Source organism: Perna viridis, chromosome 4 (genome assembly GCF_037379345.1).
Source record: "Perna viridis isolate PV_CMFRI_1.1 ecotype Kerala chromosome 4, ASM3737934v1, whole genome shotgun sequence".
Lineage (NCBI taxonomy): Eukaryota > Metazoa > Mollusca > Bivalvia > Mytilida > Mytilidae > Perna > Perna viridis.
Genome location: NC_142448.1, coordinates 29,293,564 through 29,315,831, shown reverse-complemented (window position 1 = coordinate 29,315,831; position 22,268 = coordinate 29,293,564). Strand labels below are relative to the sequence as shown.

At 34.2% G+C, this 22,268-nt stretch overlaps 2 protein-coding genes across 2 annotated transcripts; one reads left to right on the top strand and one right to left on the bottom strand.

Moving 5' to 3' along the window:
- Window positions 1-7,359: 7,359 nt before the first annotated feature.
- LOC148619653 (uncharacterized) lies at window positions 7,360-9,456 on the top strand. The gene has a single exon (XM_088576943.1). It carries the CDS (start codon window positions 7,634-7,636, stop codon window positions 9,446-9,448), a length of 1,815 nt encoding a protein of 604 aa, XP_088433069.1. The 5' UTR covers window positions 7,360-7,633; the 3' UTR covers window positions 9,449-9,456.
- A 5,672-nt stretch (window positions 9,457-15,128) lies between these two features.
- On the bottom strand, window positions 15,129-16,304 carry LOC148619652 (lewis-type alpha-(1,3)-fucosyltransferase-like). The gene has a single exon (XM_088577047.1). The coding sequence runs from the start codon at window positions 16,302-16,304 to the stop codon at window positions 15,129-15,131; it is 1,176 nt and encodes a 391-aa protein (XP_088433173.1).
- Between the last annotated feature and the right edge of the window lie 5,964 nt (window positions 16,305-22,268).

Sequence of the window (22,268 nt, the reverse complement as noted above, 5' to 3'; positions counted from 1 at the left end):
TTTTAAGGTTCAATCGTGACTATGTAAAAGTGTTTAGGATTACAATTACTTAAATTTGCTGAACTCGGATAAATATGCATGCACCATCGAAAACTAGCTTGTCTATTCTGCATCTTTTTTTATTTCATTTTTTTTAATTCATGTTCTTGCCTATTATTGACATATTTGACTTCTGTAAAGATGAAGGACTCGTCACTTAAAATACGTATCAATATAATTATGCATATTTATATATGATTTTTTAAAAATCATGGCGTCTCTGTTTTCCTTTTTTATTATTTCATTTTCATACTTCTTATAAAAGAGGAATTAGTATGTAAGAGTCATTCTCTGTATGAATCCAACTTGTGTGTACTAAAAATCCAGAGAACGGCCAGGATTCGAACGGTGCTCTTCAACAATATTTTCCATTTATAACGACGCAACAAGAAAAATGAAATAACCATGCTAAGATAACATGGAAACAGGGCAAAAAAGCAACCAGGACTCCCCTAAATTTTGTGAGCATTTACTGGAGGACCGGTAGTGTAAGCTTCCTTTCCCTTTTAAGAAACGTGCCATATTGCTAAGAAAAATGTCACTTCCATGTGTTGACGATATATATTGACATGGTAAATGTTTTGGTTCTCATGGTGCAGATGTATACTCAATAACGATCAAGAGTCAACAATGACGACCACAAAATTCTCAAATATGTTAACTAAACTAAGTCATCACATTTTAACATAAAAAATATCAAAACAGTGAACATTTTGTCATAAACCCAAAATTGTATAATTACCATAACAACAAAAAGGTATTGTTTTCTGTTTTCGTCCATAAAAACCATTTCTACAGACATTATTAATAAACCAATTCTATTAGAATACATGTAAAAGATTTGTATATGTACATGATGTAGTTTTTGTCGTATTTTCACAAACTAGGATGTCAAAAGTGTCTACAAAAGTTTCGAAAAACAGACACCTTTTCATTTTCGAAATCTGGAAGAAAGAATATGGTTTGGCTAGATTCCTTAATCTCAGTTCCCCTTATATAGGTGACGTATTATCCTTAAATAACCCTAATTTTGGGGATTTAATACATCGTATAGTTTGGTCAACGATTTTCTTTTACCATCGATCTCTATGTGTAGGTCAAGATACGGGGCTGATTTCATAGTGTCCGTAGGATCCTTTATCTCAAGTTCTTTGGGGTAGATGCAATGTATCAAATCTCCGAAACGATACTACGTCATCTACATAGCGGGAACAGATTAAAAGATCTAGCTAAATGAAGTTCTTTCTTTCGGAATAGATCAGATATAAAGCAGTGTCTTGGCTAGGACAAAATGGAGGGGCGCCGCGCCCCTCTGCCCCTATAAAGTACCCCCTTAGTGCTCATTTACAATTATCTGAATGACCCTTTAAGATTTCCACTCTTGTCAGCCCAAAAAGAGTGAAGGAATCGGTCAGCAAATAGAGGAGCACTATTTCTTCCCATTTGAATGCCGACCGTTTGTTGGAAAACGCATCCACCACACTGGACAAATATGTTGTCTATCTATAGATGTAACGTCCAATTTGGTTACGTCCAATGAAGTAAGAGAAAAGCTTCCATGATGTTACGACACATTTTAACGCAAATGATTGACTTGTCATCTCATCTTTTATGAGCTGCATGTAACAAAATCTGTAGACCTTATTGGTGATTTTAGAAGTTGTAAAAGTCTTCCTGACAGCACTGGAGCCTTATTCCAAAGACATGCATACATGTAAGTAGAGAAAATATATAGGGAGAGAGTAAGTTGAGAATTACGAAAATCTATATGGTAAGTCACGTCGAGGTCATCTAAAAAAAGTGTACATTTTTTTTTCTTTTTCAAAATGACTTTGGGCAGTTTACGTTACAACTAGTAATAGATAAAACCTGTAGATAATTAATAAAGGTATTAAAACGTAGACCTTTGTATATTGGCTGAGTTATAGGTCTTCTTTGCCTCAGGACAATATGACTAGCCTTGAACCTATTGTTCAACCATATGTTGAACCATATGTTATAATTATATCTCAATATTTACAGGAAGTACTAATCTATGGGTGAAATGTTTCTTACGTGCCAATCAAAATGTACTAAACACTGCATTTTATTTCTTTAGTACTTACAAATAAATATACACGTTTTTATATATCATATATATCATAAATCACGATAATAGTGAAACATTTTTTTTAAATTTATTATATGGCAATCGGTGGCCAATCCCATGCGATCAGGCTTTTCCCTCTCTCGAACCCGCCTAGAAATACCATAAATGTTGATTGCTGCGAAAACATGTAGTGATGGTGATTGTTAAACCTTTTCATCTAAATAAACAATGTAAAAATAATTAGAGGGAACATACAAGAGTCTGGGAACTTACCAAGTGTTATCGACCATGCTGGAATATATTTCTTTGATTGATATTTTTTACAAATACTTCACTGTACACTTAAGCATTTTTAATTTGTTGTGTTTTCTTTAAAATGACGATAATAAAAATAATCAAACGTCATGAACAGTTCAAGTGGAGAAATTAAGCAAAGCATAGAGACAATGCTCACAGAAGTAAGAATTTCACACAAATAATTAGCAATCGTTAGCCTTTTTTCGAAAATTACTTCGAATACAATAAACTATTTCTTGTTAACTCTGGGATAGTCGATAAGCATGCTTAGGACAAAAATTATTTTGTTTTACCTATACCTTTCCTCGCGGACATATGAGGCACGCATGCTCTTTGACTTATTTATAATACCAAAGAGTCATTAGGACAGTTTGTGAACTAGATTAACATGAAACTCCCGCAAAATTATAGTGTTCTGTTAATAATAAAACATGCACGCGTAAAATATCTTAATTTTATATGGTCTTCTATACATTTTTCAACATGAAGACATATGATTGATTGATTGTTGGGGTTTAACGTCCGAGCAGCATTATTTCAGCTATATTCAGACGATGAACATGAGATGGATGATAAAATGAACATGAAATGATGATGAAATGAAAAAAGGGATGGGACACATGGACAATAGGGTCGACAAATTTTGATTGCCACTAGAAAACGGGAGGGATGGGTAAGGTCTGGCAATTTAGCCTCCTGTGGCGGAGCACAAAGGTTCCTATTCCTAAGGAATACCACAGCAGAGTTATTTGACGTGCAAGCAAAAGTGGTGTCTTTCCCAACACGTTGCACCACTATGGTTTGCGGTCAGGTTTTCCGTATTATAGCCTGACAACCCCAGTACGTAACATGCCAGGAGTACCCCATTCCACCACCTGGGGCACACATCCCAGTTGCTCTGTGGGCAGAGCGCCTAGCCCCGGCTAGGTTTCTGAGCACTATTTAGTCGCCTTTTACGACCAGCTTAGCGCTGCTGCATGCGTATTCTTTTGACACCCGGACCTGCACGCGGCAAGACGTACCAAATATCTTAATGTTATATGCTCTTCTATGAGTAGAAAATATATAAAGATAAATGAAGCATGCACACGTACCAAGTTTCTTAATGGTATAATTCCCTATTTATTATGAAACATGCACACATAACAAATATTTCAACATTATATATGCCCTTTTGTCGTTCATAAAACATGCACAAGTATCAGATACCTTATTGTCATACGCTCTTATGTAAACAACAACCTTCATTCTAGACTTGAAGATACTTCTATTTCATGACAGACATTGTTATCTCATAGTCAAATCGATTTCTTGTTATTTAAATTTATTGATTGCAGTCGAAAATTGTGTACGCTATAGGCTTTGTAAATGTATGGAAGCTCAGAAGGGACATTAAAAATAATAATAATCATATCGTTATTATACATACATTGCCTACAGTAGAGGTTGATACACTGAAGTAACACACGAGGTAGATATGTTACCCGAGACGTTATCGAGGGTGATATATTTTCTAAGTGTGTCATTCGGTGTATCACCATCTGCTGCAGGCAATGTGTGTTATATCATACCGAATATGTTTTTTAATGCATCACATTTTTATGCACAAGTGCATAACTTTTAAAATGTTGCAATACCTCAGATATAGTGAATGTCAAACTGAAATGAAATATGCAAGTAATTTAACATTAAAATAAATCAACAATAGCAAAATAACAAAAATGAACACTAATTAGAAAAATAAATAGTGGAAGTCTAATCATTTTTCTAATTAAAGTAATCTTAAATGGAAATAAAAATGACACGCATCCCGACAAGAATTGATCGATTGGTTGATTGTTGGGGTTTAACCCCCGAGTAGCAATATTTCAGTTATATCCAGGCGATGATATGGATGGAATGGATTAAAAAATGAACATGAAAAAATTACGAAATGAAAAATGAGATGGGACACAAGAACAATAGGATTGACAAATTTTGAATCCCACTGGAAATAGAGAGAGATGGATAGGGTCGGGCAATTAAGCTTTCTATGGCGGAGCCCAATGGTTCCTACTCAAGTAGAATCCCACAGAAGGGTTCTTTAACGTGCGAGGAAAGTGGCATTTTTCCCAACACGTCGCACCACTATGGTTTGCGGTCAGGCTTTCCGTATTATGGCCTGACGACCCCAGCATATAACATACCAGGGGAACCCCATTCAACCACGTAGGACACACAACCCAAATTGTTTTGTGGGCAGAGCCTTCTAGCCCCCGGTCAGGGCTCTGAGCATTGTTAAGTCGTCTTTTAAACTAAGTGCTGCTGCGAGCCTATTCTTTTGACATCCGGACCCGCACTGGGCTCCCGACAAGGAATTTGCATTTCCAGTAAAAAGGGAAATATATCGTGATGAGGGTGATATATCCTGGTGATATATCGTAATTACCAATCATTTTTAGGGGCGGAGGTAAAAAGAAATACACTAAAATAACAAATACTGCTTACCCAATAGAAATTTGTAATTTTAGTATGAAGTATAACAAATCGATATATTTATCATTTTTACAATATAATTATATCGTTATTTCGATGTATAATCGTTATATATAATTAGATCTCTATTTTTCGATGATATTACATTGTTAAATTTCGATATATTCGAATTATACCACTGGATCCATGCCACCACCAGAGGTCCCCGAGTGTATTCAAAAACCCAGCAGTCAAGACTTGTCTGATCCTGAATCATATCATATTTGATTTGTATCACAAATTTCAAAATACCCTAAAACACCGAGGCTTCTTCCCTTGTATTGCATACGTTAAACTTCTTGATGGATTTGGTTTCCTATCTCGAAAGTTTTTTACTACCTCTTCCATACAATTCCTTTTAAATTTAAATTTTCCTTTGTATTTGATTTTAATGCTGATGACGCGAGGTAACTCCTTGCATAACACGTATACAGCAAATCGAAATTTGCAATTTTCATATGATTGATATTTTTCTTTTCTTTTCTTTTTATTATTATTATTATTTTTTTTTTGGTGTATTGAAATGGTTTATTTAATAATCAGAGTATCGGTAAACTGATAAACAAAGTGAGACGAAATTTTACGAAATATGCACAGTCAGACAGTTTCTGGGACAAAGAAAGACGGATCGAAATAATTTTTCCAGTTTGCAGAATTAAATTGGAAAATTATCACTTTTTTCAGCTAACCCAAAATTCTATAGTCATGACATTCAGGTATTTTTCGCAGTCTATGAAAAGGGGAAATAACTCTTATCAAATTAATAATTTGTGAATATGTTTGTCGTAGAAGGCAAGTCTTTGAAAAACAAGTATTATTTATTGAACATATATGGTCATATAATATATGACAAAATATATTCAAATTATTACCATAAACTAATGAAATCAACAATAAACAACTTTAAAGAGTTGGAGGCAGACTTTTCTTTCCTCTCTTTCTAGAGTAAATTTTGAACGTCAGACGATGTTTGGAGCTTGCAACCAACCCTCTAACAAAACGCAAGTTTGGAAAAGGTGATTAATTTTACCCGACGTTATCCGATCGTCAAACGACGTTTGATTTTAATAATATCCGAGAATTTCGAAAAGCTTGCCTGCAGCGGTTAGTAAGAGAGGAAACGAGTGACTGCAGCTGCGTGTAGCTTGAACGACACCTACGAATATGTCACTGTCATCGCAAAATCCGTTTCCGCTGTCTTTTCATTAATCCCAATTAGTATATTTTGCTGCTTATCAAAAATCACATCACCTTGAGTTGTATTGTGCTTAACATATTATTCTATTTCGGGTACTCCATCTTAAGAGTAATCAAAGGAACCAAGGTTAAGATCATGTATTAAATTATGATTTATTTAATAGTACAATTGTGCTTGTCTTGTTGCGAGTCGTGTGAAAGACCACCGAATACTCACATCAATAACGAGGAGTGGTAGCTCTAGTTACACGTTTTCTCGATTGGAATCGATTTTACAATGATAGGCGCAGCTCAAAAAGATGCTCCTTCAGCAAATGATGTATTCGCAAGAGTTATTCGATAGACAAATAAGTTTGAGAGTATACTTATATCGTCGTAGACCAGCTATAGAAAGTCATCAAAAGGATTGGCAAAATCTTTTTGAGGGATATAACATATGCCTTGGGTAGCTTGATTGGTTTGTGACATGATGAACACATTCATTTGTCTTTGTTTTGACGTATAATAGAAGTTAAAAGTGTTCGTATTCTGAATAAAATTCTATCAAATTAGAAAATTATGATCAGAGAAAATACTTTCCTTGTTGTTTTCACAATGAGGTTTCTGTATACGTTTGCTGTTATTTGTAATAATTTTACCGTTCCACGAGAGCTAAAACACACAGCCAACGCTGTTGACAGCCATTTTTAATGTTCATCATTTGTCATTATTTTTCTATTCAAGCAAATTAATGACAACAAAATGCTTCCTCTGTATTTTATTTTATTGTGTTTTGGTGTTTTATTTTTGTATTTTTGTTATTATTTGTTAACTGAATGATCATTATAAAGATGATGAACGTCGAAGAGTTATGTTTTGTATGTAAATATTATTACGCTTATGTTGTTTTCAGACTCTCAACAGGTTATGAAATAGGGTTGACTTTTTCCATGACGTATATATAATGACATTTCTATCTGACGCTTTCTTGTTTTTGGTGTGGATTTTAACAGTGGTAACTAGGCTTTAAAGTGCATGTAAATGATTTTCACACCTTTTCGTGGTATGACCTTAACGCTTTTTCACTTGTTACATACAATAAGATATAATTAATTAGTGACAAGACAAGTGTACGTTACATGTGTAGGAATGTAGAACCTCTGGAAGACTAATGTATTTAATGTTCCATTGATAGGTGTAAAATGTAGTCTAATTGAACTACATACAAATGACCGTATTAGTATTGGTAAGACAATCTTTTTTGGCGTCTTTACCTTACTATCAATCATTTCCTTACTGATCTAGATAGGAGTGACTATGTTATGTGTACTTTCTCAAATATTTAATGTGGTTCGATTTGTAAAACAATGACATTAATTTCAGAATGTGACGTGAAAATGTACGTAATATATCAATTTGAATCTTTTAAGACAAGATGAATCACAAAATCAGCAGAACTATTTGTTCGTATGTAAATATGTTTCAATATGGACTTTACTAGAGAAGTCAAATTGAAAGATGTTGGTTTTTGTTGTATACTTTGGCATTTGGATGCAGTTATCATCCTTTACGAAAGCAGCATCATTCTTTCCTTTAGAGGTAGAAAACTATGTGATGGACAAATTTACGATTAATCGTGATTCAGCACGGGGATATGGATCTATCAATTTCAATACTGGAGACAATTTTAAAATTTATTTTTGTTTACGTGAAGAATCAGTAGTCAATCTTAACAATGTTCGATATTCAAACGATGGCGGAAGTGATGTCATGGAGTTTAGCATAGATGGGATTCGGCTTGGCATACTCACTTCAAGTCCAAAGAGCAATCAAGGATTTGGGTGGAACAATTTCATCGCTACCGGAGTAATTGGACCAAATTTAACCCTGCCTTCGGGTCGACATTTTGTTTCTGTTCATGTAAACTCCAGCGATCTATATGGAATAGAAATTGATCAGTTAGAACTTAGGACATCTGATATATATTTAAGCGATGAAATTTTTAAATGTACATTATTTTGTGATGAAAAAATCACATACTCCAATGGTGATGCCCGACATGATATGCCGTCTGCGACACTTTCTAGGATAACATTGCCTTTAGTATGTTCGACTAATAAAAATTTAATTTTCCCGGTGTTCCATCAAAGTGCTGACATGTTTCTTGTCACGGTGATGCATCCAAAATATAGATCGTTTGAAAACAACTTTAATGAACGAATTGATTATTGCGATTTGAACAACAAAATAATGTGGGAAGTTTCAAAAGTAGAAATTTCGTCCTCTTATAAGATTTGGAACTACAGTCTTTACCCAGGGTTAGAGCTTGAATGTGGAGTGTCTAATGTGTCAAGGGCATCTTACGTAAAAGTCAAGTTTACTATTTCAAAACATAAAGAATCAGGAACACGTCTAGTTATCAAACTTTTGTCCGTTGTTGATATGTTTCATATAACAGCTGAATATAAAGTCGACGGAATAGTGTCTACTTTGAAAAACGCGTATTTCAGTCCCCAGCAGACAAAGCGTGAATGGATATTGCCAGCAGGAACATGGTCCGACTCTAATGAAATTTCATTTAATGTTCTTCATGATCCCTTAGATACACAACCAATCCTAATAGATTACATAAAACTTGAACTGAATAGCCAAACAAAACAAGCTACTCATTTGTTACATTCAAGTTATGATACAAGAATAACTCTCAGCACAGACGATGCTGTTGGGAGTTCCATTATTGTTAGAAATGTTGCCAACGGTAAAACGTATAGTGCAGTGTCAAATTTACTTATTTCGACTCGACTCCCTTGGGCTAATATTTACACTCCAATTGCCAGTCTCTCCAGGTCTGGAGAGTTGAAATTGTTGCCTAGAGCACCTCATGCTCTTACAAAAATTCCGTTTGGTACATCTTTACTGATAGGTCAGCATAATCCGGCTGATGAATTACCGTCTGCTCCTATTAAAACAATAGATGTAAACCCTGCATCTCTTCTATTGAAAGTAACATTCGAAGATAATAGTACGAAAAGCATTATGATCAAGTCAACATGGAGGGATACAAAGCTCATTTTTAAAGATATAGTGGATAAAAAAGATAGGAATAAGTATCCTTTACTCAGTGTCCTTACAATGTGGAACTATGACGGGTTTGCTGATGCCGATCGTGTTAGCACTAACGGAGACATCATTCATCATGTGGCAAAGGGATGGAATCAGTTATATGGCACGAGTTTTACTTTCTTCAGGCAGTGTCTCTCTAAACACAATACTCAAAGCCCTGACTTGCGGCTTCAGTTCATCAATACAAAAGACCTATACCTCTTTCTATGATATTGTATCTCGTGTTTTACATTGATTTTTCTTGTTAAAATGATATATCTTCTCTTGAAATACCGGCTTTTTTTCTCATCTCTCTTTCCCTGCCCTTCTTTGAATATGTTTATTATGTCAATTATTATATACACACATTTTCACAAATCAGAATGGTTAGTTTCTGGTTTCAAAGAGATGTCAACTCTTTTTTTGAAATACCGAATACTGAGGTGAAATATTTGATTTCCCTTTGACACCAGTACAGTGACACAGATAACTTACAAACAAATGAACACCACACATATTTTTGTAATAATCTCTTTTTGTGGTGGTCAGTAGTATAACGTGTTTAAGGATATCTCAGATTCTAAATAGTAAGTGAACGTTTTCAGATGCCATATTGAAAAACTCGTGTCACAGCGTGGGTACCATTTCTGGAGAAGATCGTCAGAGTCAATTTTACGATAAAAGGGGAAAAACACATAAGTAGGCAATGATTTCTTTAAAAAGAACTTCATTTTATAGATCAATATTCCCTGTGTAAAGTATTTCGATAATTCACACTGTGATATTATCTCGGTAATTTCATTCTCGTAATTTCTCCCAACAAAAATTCACAACACGAATATCAATCTGCCGATCACAGAGTTTAATAGTTACGTTAAAAATAGCATAAAAATAAGATAAAAAATTAATATGATAAATCGAAAAATCGTAATAAACCTAATTAATTACCCCTTTACTCCTGCAAAGAACGCGCGAAACACGTTCCGACTACTCGTTAAATTTATGAGTTCTTTCGTGATTATACTTTGGTCATTCCTCTTTCTTAAGATATCCTTTATTCACACATAATTGATAGACGTCCCGGAAATAGGCATCCCCGTGCAGGTCCAGGTGTTACAAGAATATGCCTGTAGCAGCGATAAGCTTGTAGTAAAAGGCGACTAAATAGTGATCAGAACCATAGCCGAGGGCTAGGGTGCTCTGCCCACAGAGCAACTGGGATGTGGGCCCCAGGTGGTGGAATGGGATACCCCTAACGTGTTACATGCTGGGGTTGTCAGGCTATAATACGGAAAACCTGACCACAAACCATAGTGGTGCACCGTGTTGAGAAAGATGCCACGTTCCTCGCACGTTAAAGAACCCTACTGTGGTCTTCTCCCGGAGTAGGAACCATAGGGCTCCGCCATAGGAGGCTAAATTGCCCAAACCTACCCACTTCTCCCTATTTCCAGTGGCAATCAAAATTTGTCGACCCCATTGTCCTTGTGTCCCATCCCTTTTTTCATTTCATCATCATTTCATGTTCATTTTATCATCAATTTCATGATCATCGTCTGAATATAGCTGAAATATTGCTGCTCGGATGTTAAACCCTAACAAACAGACAAACGGAAATAGGCAAAACGAGAAAAACAAAACAAAAATGTATACCGATGATGGATGGAAGTAAAAAAAAACGATAACTGTACCCAGAAAATAAACAAAGCCCCATTAATACCACTTATTCACTAAAGAATGTACAATGAACTGGAAAAAGAAATAAGTGTGAAACTGAACCTAGAAAGAACCGATGGGGTTAGCGTCTACTGCTTTAGTCTTATAATGGTAATATAGCTCTGCAAAATAAATAATTTGTAAGGGACTGGTCAATATCTATCGGGGATAGGGACCGTTGCATACCATATTCTCATTTTAAAAAAAGTTCTAGCCCCGTCTATGAAAGTACTAAAAAAGTGATTTGTCTATGCCAGGTGTGCGATAAAAAAAGTGTGTCCTGTTATTTATTAGAAATAAAACATCATTTAAAGCATCGAATTGTTTGTAAAATCAATAAGTTAGATTTTGTTGTACATTTTCCCTTGGCTTTTGTTAAAAAAGAAAATTAAGCTTTGTTATCAGTTTAGTTATGAATCTTTCTCCTTCGTAAATCTCAGTAATATGAAAAGTTAAATACAGTGCAAACCACTGAGTTTCTGTTGAGTCTTTATCTCAAGTTTATATTTTTTCAAGTAAAATATATACATTGATTCCAAAGTAATAAAAATGTATACGTAGATGAAATGTTCCACCTTAATGCATGTAGGCTAAAAACCACTAATTCCACTTCCCATAGGCTTCTATGCTAATTTCACAATATTCAATGGCTTCTCTGGACTTTACCTTAACTTTAACCTGCAGAGGACTATATATCAGCATGATTCTACATATGTCAGCTCACAATCCTCAGAATGGCATGTGGGGTTAGCAGACTTGCAGTGCAGTACTGGTCACCGGAAGTGAAGTGTCCATAAATAGCATGAGAAATCCCAGTGTTTTCACAAGATAGGGGTATATTTAGAAATCATTATGGAGATTAGGCTTCACATCACAGGAAGCAAAATGCACCTATAAAATGTACAGAAATGTTTTTCGTTTCAGAAACTGTTAAAAATTTTTAAATGAGATGAGAACTTTTTTCACAGCACTATGAGGAACAGGGGTAATTTCTGCGTAGGACTATTTTTGCGTACGTTCCAAATGCTCATTGGTTGAATTGGTGGTCTGTAACCTGTACGTGTGCCCTATATGAAAGCAAAAAAAAAAAACACTTAGGAGCCTATAGAGAAAGGGTTTTTTTCAACCCAGGTTCGGTTTGTTTTGTTTGTTTGTTTGGGTTTTACGCCCGAGCAGCAATACTTCAGCTATATTCAGGCGATGAACATGAAGTGGATGATGTAATGAAAAATGGGATGGGACAGAAGGATAATGGGGTCGACAAATTTTGATGTCCACTGTAAATAGGGAGAGGTGGGTAGGGTCGGGAAATTTAGCCTCCTGTGGCGGAGCCCTATGGTTCCTACTCCGGGAGAATACCACAGTAAGGTTTTTTAACGTGCGAGGAACGTGGCATATTTCCCAACACGGTGGACCACTATGATTTGCGGTCAGGTTTTCCGTATTATAGCCTGACAACCCCAGCATGTAACACGCCAGGGGTATCCCATTCCTCACCTGGAGCACACAACCCAGTTGCTCTGTGGGCAGAGCGCCCTAGCCTCCGGCTAAGGTTCTGAGCACTATTTAGTCGCCTTTTACGACAAGCTTAGCGCTGCTGCAGGCCTATTCTTAAAAATTCAAAAATAATAACGACTCTAATTATACTTAGTTTTGATTTCAATGCAGTTTAAATAGTCTTTAAGTACTCCTAAGTGCCAGTACTAGTGTAGCTTCCTCATAGTTGGACACTTTTCATTTTAAATTTGGTTGTACCGTGAAAGTGAACTATCAACGCATTTTTGTTTCGAACGTTCCATAAATATATTGATCGGTAATTTGAGAGAGCAAAATTCCTTTGATGTGTAGTTGCTGATAACGCTTGGAGCGGCAAACTGACTATCGGGTCAGTTTGCAATAAGCATGCACCAATTACCCGCATAGAGATCCCCTTTTTGGGGAGGCCAATGAAATAACCATGACTATGACGTTGCAACGACCGGCAAATTTGTACTTGCAACTGTTACTGTGAACACTACTATTATAAACAAATACACAAGAAAATATGTAAAACAAATCTAACATTTATTCTGAAATGTCATAATAAATCAATAGGGTACACTATTCTTAAGCTACAATGAAGATCTGCTGCATTCCTACATGACTTTGTACATGTAAATCGTCTACTTTTGCGCTGAAGATAAAATAATGTGGAAAAACCATGATGCTCTTAAAAATTACGAGTTATGTACGTAGCTAATATAAATCTTATCTTGCAAACTAAATACTATAAAGTGCTGTTTTAAAATAAAACATGGTACATGGATGGTAATCAGGTGACTGACAATGTTTTTTTTTTTGTCGTTTACTTACTACACACAGGAGTGACTTTATTTTCAACTGGCAAAATCTTATTTCACCATTGTAGAATTTATACAATACTTAAAAAAAATCCTGATAATAATGAACAAAAGATGTGGACAAATTAATCTTCTGGCATGCCGACCTTCCACTGTTACATTGACAACAACTGACGCAGGTGCTAAATTTTGACCGGAACGTATCACAAATCATGACGATCAGTGGTCATCCGATAAAATATAGTTCCCATTAAATAAATACTTTTGGACAATATGTTTAACATATTCAGACAACGAGCAACATTTTCATTTATAAATAGGAAATTAAGGATAAAAGTTAAAATTTCGCCGAGCGGAGCAAGACCAAAAGTTTTTTCGAGGTTAAATTTTTGAAAAATTCTTCCAGAGTGGGTGCAATGTATATATCTTTTGCGGTAAAATTAGCGAGAAATTAAAGTTCCAACCTAAAACCGCCTAAATCTACCCCTGACAACCCATGCGCACGTCCGCCACGCCCCCGCCTGAATCCGTCGCTGAAGACTGAAAGAGAAAACATATAGATCTCGTGAAATTAGTATTTCTATATTCCTATTATCATAGTCACATACACAGTCATAGCTTTTTACCTTGAGGCGACAACAGACATGCAAATCGAACTACCGCCTTTGCACCGTCCGTGATGTTTCTCTGTCGGCTGTCTGAAATTTGAAATGTCTGGACTCGACCTTGAATAACAATGAATGCCAAGAATTCCGAATGAAGTATTAAAAATTTACCCTATCATTTAACAGTTATGAAATCGGAGCGACATAGAACTACGTTTGTGGTCAAATTGTGTCAGAGAGGGTAAATACAATTCAGTTAGGAAATTATCGACTGGACAATAGTCTTTTAGCCCTCAACTCATCAGAATAGTAAAACTATTCACATCAATTTTGTAAAGAAAAAATGAAGATTTTTATTACTTTTTTCATAGATTTTCTTTTAACGGAGATAACGGAAATTTGTTGGTGTCAATAATTGTTTCTTGTCTTCTCAAGTATTTGTGATAGATATTCAATAATAGGAGAAAAGGCTTACAAAAGTTAAATCGAAGTAATATTGATAAATATCTGTCGATGTTTTACAGATCTGCAAGTAAACGCCAGAAATATATCCGATGCAGTTTTTTTTCATAATTTATCATTACCCTCATGTAATATTTGGTTTTACGACGTTGCGCTTGTTACTTTCTTTTTCCAAACATAACAATGGGTATTTAACTAGGATTGAAATAAAAAATAGAAATAATGCTTACTTGTATAACTCCCTCTAGTACATGAATTACATTTAACAATTATAAGTTCTATAAACATATCATATCATAAAAAATGCGAGATACAAAAGACAAAAGTCGGCCAAATGACATTTTTTTTAAAATAAATTCACATAGCAAAGAAAAGTGAAGGGTGGAGGATAAGATAAAACAAATATCTATCAAAAATTATTAAGAACTGAAATCCAGTGAAAAAAAACAGAGAAATGTATAGTACTTTTACAATGAAGAGAACGCAACCAATGAAATCTCGGAAAGTGACAGAAATATCCCCACAACCTACTGGCCTTATAACTGAAGTGGAAAGTATTCTCTACCTAGCTAATTTAACAATTTTAGATAAAATTAATGCAATTAAAGTAATTTTCAATTTATATTTAAGAGGGAAACTCAGATAATTAGAGATACATTTCATTGGGAGAAAAAAAAGGTGGCACGACAAAAAAAATGCTCTGTAAATGGGATACAATTTAAAACACATACATGTAGCACGAATTTCGTTTTTATTACATGGATGATAGGTACAAAATATGGCATTCAATTACGCTAGTTTCTTAGTTTTAACTAAATCGTTTGGTGAGTAACATTTGTCTTCCTTCAATTTTGTAAAGATATTTTTATTTTTTGGTAAATGCTGATTTGAGGTGATCATTTTACATAATCGACAAATAGCAGGTTTAAAGTTTTCAAGCCATTCTTGTAAATTGTATGACATCTTTTTCTGAAGTAACGATGTAAACAACTTTTCAGACGATCCAATCATTTTTAAGTATTTTGCTAATTGTTTTGGAGATTCAAAATCTTTTGTAGAAATAAATGTTCCCTTCGGCAAAAATGATTCTGCATTTGGAGCTCCCCTCACTACGGGAATCATAGTGTTGCCCTTCTTATAAATATCAAATGCTTTCTCGCTTACATAATTCTCGCACAATGAATTTTCAAATGATAAGTAAAACTTGTAAGTTTGGCTTATTTCTGTTTTACAGTCGGTAAAATCTTCAGGTTTATTAACTTTAGAAGGACATTGTTTGTTCCCACAACTTCCATAAATATCTACGTCAATATACCTGGCGAGTTCTCGGACATAGTTTTCTCTCCCTGATGATGTTTTACAGTGACTCACCAGCCACGCTACACTCTTCTGTTTCCTAGAAAATATCGAAGAGAAATTATGATTTATACTTGTTTCGGATGCCTGCAAAACACCGAAAGGAAACACAATATCAGAGCTCGGTCGGTAGCTAAGTAACCAGTCTATTTTAGAAGATGCCTTTTTCCATATTCCTCTCATGGAATGGACTTGGTTTGGTGGTTCGTTGGTAAAATAAATCCACTTCTGGTCTGGCATCTTCTGTGGAGGCCTTTTTGCTAGTGTTCGGAAAAATATCACAGCTTTACTTGACTTATAAAGACTGGTATCATTCGTAAACATGCATCGGTGTGGACAGTCTTTATCAACTCCAAATGGCAAAAACCATCCACGCGGATGTAAAATATAACTAAGTATGATTGCAACGTTTTCTGCATTTGACACTTTTGAAATGTTTGTCATATTACGAACAAGATGAGGAAGTGGCCGTATAGCTGTTTCCCCTGAGTGTCCATATAAATGTTTTCCAACCTTTATCCTTTGTGAGACTGTTGGTTCTAGACTTTTAGGATTATGTTTTACAATCGGTTCGTGACTGGTATCATATGTATTCTTTCTAGTCGCCATAAGTAGATAATAAAACAGCAATAAACATGGAATAACACAAATGATAGATTTTCCGTATCTCATTATCCGTCTCATGTAAAGATCATGCTCTGAAATGAAATGCAAAAAGTACACACTATTTAAACTATCAGTTAACGAACGAAAACCAATGCTTTGTTTACTGCATGCATCTTATTCTATAAAAAGAAGTGTATAAAGTGGGATTGCGGAAAGTTCGAAAAGTCTCTGCTTCTTAGGAAATGCCCCAGTTTGTTCATAATTGTACATAAGTAACTGGTATAAATTTTTAAAACTAAACATTTTTTTTATTATGAATGATACATGTACAGTATCTGCTTTTAATTTGCAAAATGAACGCATACTTTTTTTAAATAAGAATAATAAAATTAGATTAATTTTCAAGATCAAACACAACCAAACTGTATACATGTAAAAGAGAGAAAGGTTCGCGATTGTGTTTTAAATCTCATTATTCGTGTTAATATCACAGACGCGCTTCGGATGCTTGATGTAAAATATTGCTTTGCATCAGAAGCGGAGTAGAAAAAGAATAAACAGCTATATTACTGTGTACTACAACTCAGTTCTCCTCAGATTTTAGAAAGTTAGATTAATAGGGTCAAACTCGTTCACCATCTTACATATCAACATAAAAACCAGAAATACTGTGAGCAAGCTCACAAAGAAAATACCTCTTCCCGCTTCAAATATGAAGTTAGATATATAAGCCGTAAGGCCACTTATCCTGCTTTGGAATCATCCGACAGGAACTATATTCCATTTTTGATAAGGTTGCATTTCTCAAATAAATTGTAGACCATACAGCCTCTTTCATTCTCCATTTAAACATTCAGGGAGACGAGATATGTCTTACGACATAAATTATTTATAATAATATTATACTTTTTCGACTTCTTCTCCCACTGGAATAGAGAAAAAAAGTGAATCAGCAGCAACCTAACTCTCTTTATTCTAAAGGGCCTATAACAATAAAGAATGTACATAACAACTTGACCAACAATTTGGGAACGAACTGGGAGTTTACTAAAATTTCTGGTATACATGTAGTTATGATATAGTTTAGGTAACGCGCATGTCCGTACTTGGGGTTTGTTAAAAGTTCATTTTGATGTCGTACCCACTCGTTGTTATTCATTAGGGAACGATATTGTTCGCTCAAAACGTTGAAAATATTTGTCCTAATTTAGAATCTATTGCATTTTTGTATGTGAATTATCTCCTAAAATACCATACAGATTACAATAAATAATTTTATATTTCATTATATTTACCCAAAAAGCAACATGATGATAAAACAAAAACGCGTAGCCTTTATGGGGATTTACCACATACATTGTATAGCAGAATGTGCATTATTCTTGCCAAGACTGCTCCTTAAATCCTTGTTATTCATACATACACCACAAAAAAATCGTGTTACCCTAGTTAAACTTAGTGAGCGCTTTGGTGGTAAACAGAACAAGAAACCTGGAACAACTGATGTCTTGTAACTTCAAATTTTGTTACGATATATTTAAGCGAACAATACATAAAATTCTTAAAATAAAGCACTACGTATCTCAAGCGTTTTAATGTTGGATAATAAAGAGCCTTGAGGATCCACGAAAAAGCAATAAAATATACTTCTAGTCAATATCTGAGTAAGACTAATTGATTCAACTAAAATTCTTAATTATTGAATTCTTTAACATTAATGCATACATGTACATGTCTTGCAGAAAAGTTTTATAACCATATTATTATAGAAAAGCAGCCAAGCCAACATATCAATGCAAAGTTATATACTAACTCCTGCAATCGAGCTCTAACATCAGAATTTCAGAGAAATGTTGAATATGCGTCCATGCAAGGTGTCCAAACAGTAGGAACCTAGATTTTGGCAGTACTTGGTTTCCGTCATAGAAACCATATAAAATACATTATTCAGAAAGTCATTCAGATAAAAAAAAATAGAAATTCTAATCGAATTCTATTCAACAGTTTCAGAAGAGTTGCAGATTACTAGAACTGGGGACGGACGAATGGACGGACAGTATGATCATATATAACATTTCAGATGAATTATTATGGTTTATAACCCTCCCTCAGACAGTTCAGGAGGGTGGTACATTTGCATAAGCATTACAATATTTGCCGTTTCAATGACAGATAAATAGCTTTTGTTATTTTGAAAATGTTACAACCGATAGTGTCTTTGTAATTACACATCTTCTCTCTTTCAACCCCAACACATGACATTTAGGACCACAATCTTTAATTTACGATGCTTTCACGATGCAATGATTATATTTCCGAATAAATCTAAGAGTTTAATTTTCAATCAGCGATGTAAAATCGTAAAAATAAAATAGTTGCACATGTAGTAATAGTCGAAAAATTTTCAGAAATCAAAAACTAACAATTTTACAACCAAAATTATATATCACTGTACCTTTAATTTATCCGTATCAATCCATGACTACACTCTACCCGGAAGTTAGATGACCAGTGATATACAAAAACCCTAAGGTCACAGAAATGACAACGTTAAATTTTTGGCTTAACATGTGCAATTCAAAAACTTGTAGATTTAATTTCCTTAAACAAAATTAATACTGTCGTTAAATTAAGTTCTTTAACTTCATTTTGTTAAATCAAAGAAAACGACAAACGTCTTTTTTCATATTTATTTTTTTTAATTTTAAAACTACATGTTTAATGAAGCAAAAGAATATTAGAACTAAGACTAGTTTGTTTAATTTGCCAAACTGGACCAAATAAGTATTTTTATTAATATCGTCTTAAGTTAATTGCATTTATAAGACATATCGTAATATTTAGCCTAACTTTAGGATGGGTAATTTGACTGAAAGTGATCTTAACTTGGAGTGAATTGACAAAATAAAGGTGATCCGACAGATCCAAATTCATATAGAGGTATAACTATGGTGTCAGCGACGGGAAAACTTTTTACAGCGATTCTTAATTCTAGGTTAACAAAATTAGCAGGTCTACTTGATATGATTCCGCCTTCTCAAGCAGGCTTCAGAAAAGGTCACTCCACAACAGATAATATATTTTGTTTATATTTACTTATTCAAATCTACTTTTCATCTGGAAAGAAACTATTTTGTACATTTGTGGACTTTCGAAAAGCATTCGATACGGTTTTGGCGGAGTGTCCTGTGGCAAAAAAATGATAAAAAAATGGGGTAAACGGAAAAATACTTAAAATAATTTATAATATGTATGATAATATAAAATCTTGTGTAAGAAGTGGGAATGAGTTATCTGGTTTCTTTGCTTAAGAAATTGGCGTGCGTCAAGGTGAAAATTTATCGCCTTTTTTGTTTTCAATATTTCTTTCAGATTTGGAAGAATATTTCATTCGAAATGATATAAAATGCCTGGAAGAGTTAATGAAGATTTTCAAAAAGCATTTGATATGTACATGAAAATATTTTTGTTATTATATGCTGATGACACAATTCTACTGTCTGAAACTGAAGAAAATTTACAGCTGCTTCTACATGCATTTAGTAAATATTGTAAGCAGTGGAGGCTGTCTGTAAACTTGGATAAAACAAAAATCATGGTTTTCTCAAAGAGAAAATCTAACAAAAAAAATAGATTCGTATTTGATGGCATTATTATTCAAGTTGTTGATTCTTTTCCGTATCTAGGGATACTGTTCAAGTATAACTGCAAATTTTCACTAGCACAAAAACATTTAGTTGAACAGGCTCGAAAGGCCATGTACGCATTGATACATAAAACTAAAGGATTGTGTCTACCAATTGATATACAGTTGAAGCTTTTTGATATATTAGTAGTACCCATTCTATAATATTCATCAGAGATGTGGGGTTTTCATTGCAATAAGGAAATAAGAAAGTTGCATTTGTATTATTTGAAATTTATCTTAGATGTTAGATCAAATACTCTTAATTACATGGTTTACGGTGAAACGGGGAGATTCCCATTGGATATACTTATAAAACAACGAATGCTATTTTTCTGTTCAAATTTATTGAGCCAAAGTAAATTATCAAGTTCTCTGTGTAATTTTGCATATGTGTTGTTTTCTAATAATGATGTAAATATGGCCTGGCTTTTGAGTATGAAATCATTATTTGATAACCTAGGCCTTAGTTATGTGTGGGAATCACAATCTGTTTTAAGTAAATTTGTTGTTAAATATGCAATAAAACAGACATTGATTGACCAATTTTGTCAGAAAATGTACAGTGATATGAATGTTTCTACTAGGGGCCAACTTTATTCAAACTTAAAGATAAGCTGGTCTATTGAACCATATTTGTTGAAACTGCCAAATTTCTTCAGAAAATTGATCTGTAAACTCAGATGTTTGAACGTAAAAATACCAGTAGAGACAAGTAGATGGGTTGGGGTACCACCAGATGAACGTTTTTGTCATTTGTGTACAGAGAGGGTAGTTTGGGACGAATTACATTATTTGTTTTTGTGTAAATGTGCAAAAGTTACTGAAATCTGTGATAAGTATATTTCGGCATATTATATAAATAGACCATCGAAAGAAAATATGTATGGTCTTTTGACGTTGTGCAATATAACAGTGCTTAGAAAATTGGCATTGTTTGTCAAAGATCTCATGAAATTTCTATAATTTACATTCAAGAATAATAAGATTTCATGTCTCTGGTAACATGTTAAATTCAATTGCATATAAAGTATCTGGGCTCAGATTTTAGCACGTGCTTCCTGATCATGAATAGTTTTTGAGTTATCGATTGTGATTATGTTGCTCAATATATTGTTCATACAATGTTTGTTTATGTGTAAATTTACTATTTATTTGTATGAATGTCTACCTTGTCTGTCATTGTTGTTTTGTAAATGTGTTAGTTATCTCCTCTTGTTACAGTGTAATACCTGCCAGAGAGTATTAATAAGACTTGAAACTTGACGAAAAAAAACAATTGTAGCTGTCGTGTATGTTACAAGAAGACACTTTAAATTAATACACTTAATTTTGCATTGTTGGACCTTTTTCCTTTAATTACCCGAATGGAATAATATGGTTAATACGAATGAATTAGCATACTATTTTCATTTCCAAATGTACGTAGATAAAACTTTTCACAACAGTTACTATAAGTTGTGTACTTATGTACACAGAATTATTAAGATAATTGATAAATTAATAATTAATAACATAAAAGTAAATTAGAAGTGCGTACGAAACAAGACATACAGAGGCCAGACATTTCTGATTTGGGACAGGCGCAAAAAATGCGGTGGGGTTAAAGTATTCTGGCGTGATCACAACCATCCCGTTTAAAATCTGGCCACTTTGGAGAAATATTACACAATTAAACATACCTAAAAATCAGTTCCAAAAGGTCTGAATCCCTTGTTAAATCATAAATAAAGAAACTGATTATACGTAGCACAAATGTACAGAAAATTGACTTCTAGCAGTTAACCGACATGCCAGTTTCAGACCAGTTCAAATATACAAAAAGCTATGTTCCATCTTATGTGTTATCAACCCCAATTCTTCCCATGAGTGGTTAAATTGGGAACCACGGTACATCATACATGTATGTCATACAATAAGGACACAACCTATGTTATGCCGAAAACTGCTTTTAAATTTAGTGTTTTAATTGCCATGTAAAGACCCTATGAGCGAATCTATGTTAATACCAAAAATGCTATCGTCGTCGATTTGACCAGAATATCAGAACTGTATCCCTTACGAATGAGCCTATTCAACGGTTTAGTTAACTTTTTGGGTGAGTATTAATTGAGCTTTCCGTGCTTTTTGTAGAATACAATAGAAATCAATTGTTCCATTCAGTCACTGCATGTAGTATCTAATCAATCGGAACTACTCGGCTACTAAAACTACTACTACTAAACAGAAAGGAGAATTAAAAAAAATCTTCTTGAAAATTTGCCGGAATGGTAGTCATACGC

What these genes read in the sequence shown, in the direction of transcription:
- LOC148619652 (XM_088577047.1), bottom strand. Translation starts at nt 16,304, where the DNA reads ATGGCGACTAGAAAGAATACATATGATACCAGTCACGAACCGATTGTA.
- LOC148619653 (XM_088576943.1), top strand. Translation starts at nt 7,634, where the DNA reads ATGTTGGTTTTTGTTGTATACTTTGGCATTTGGATGCAGTTATCATCC.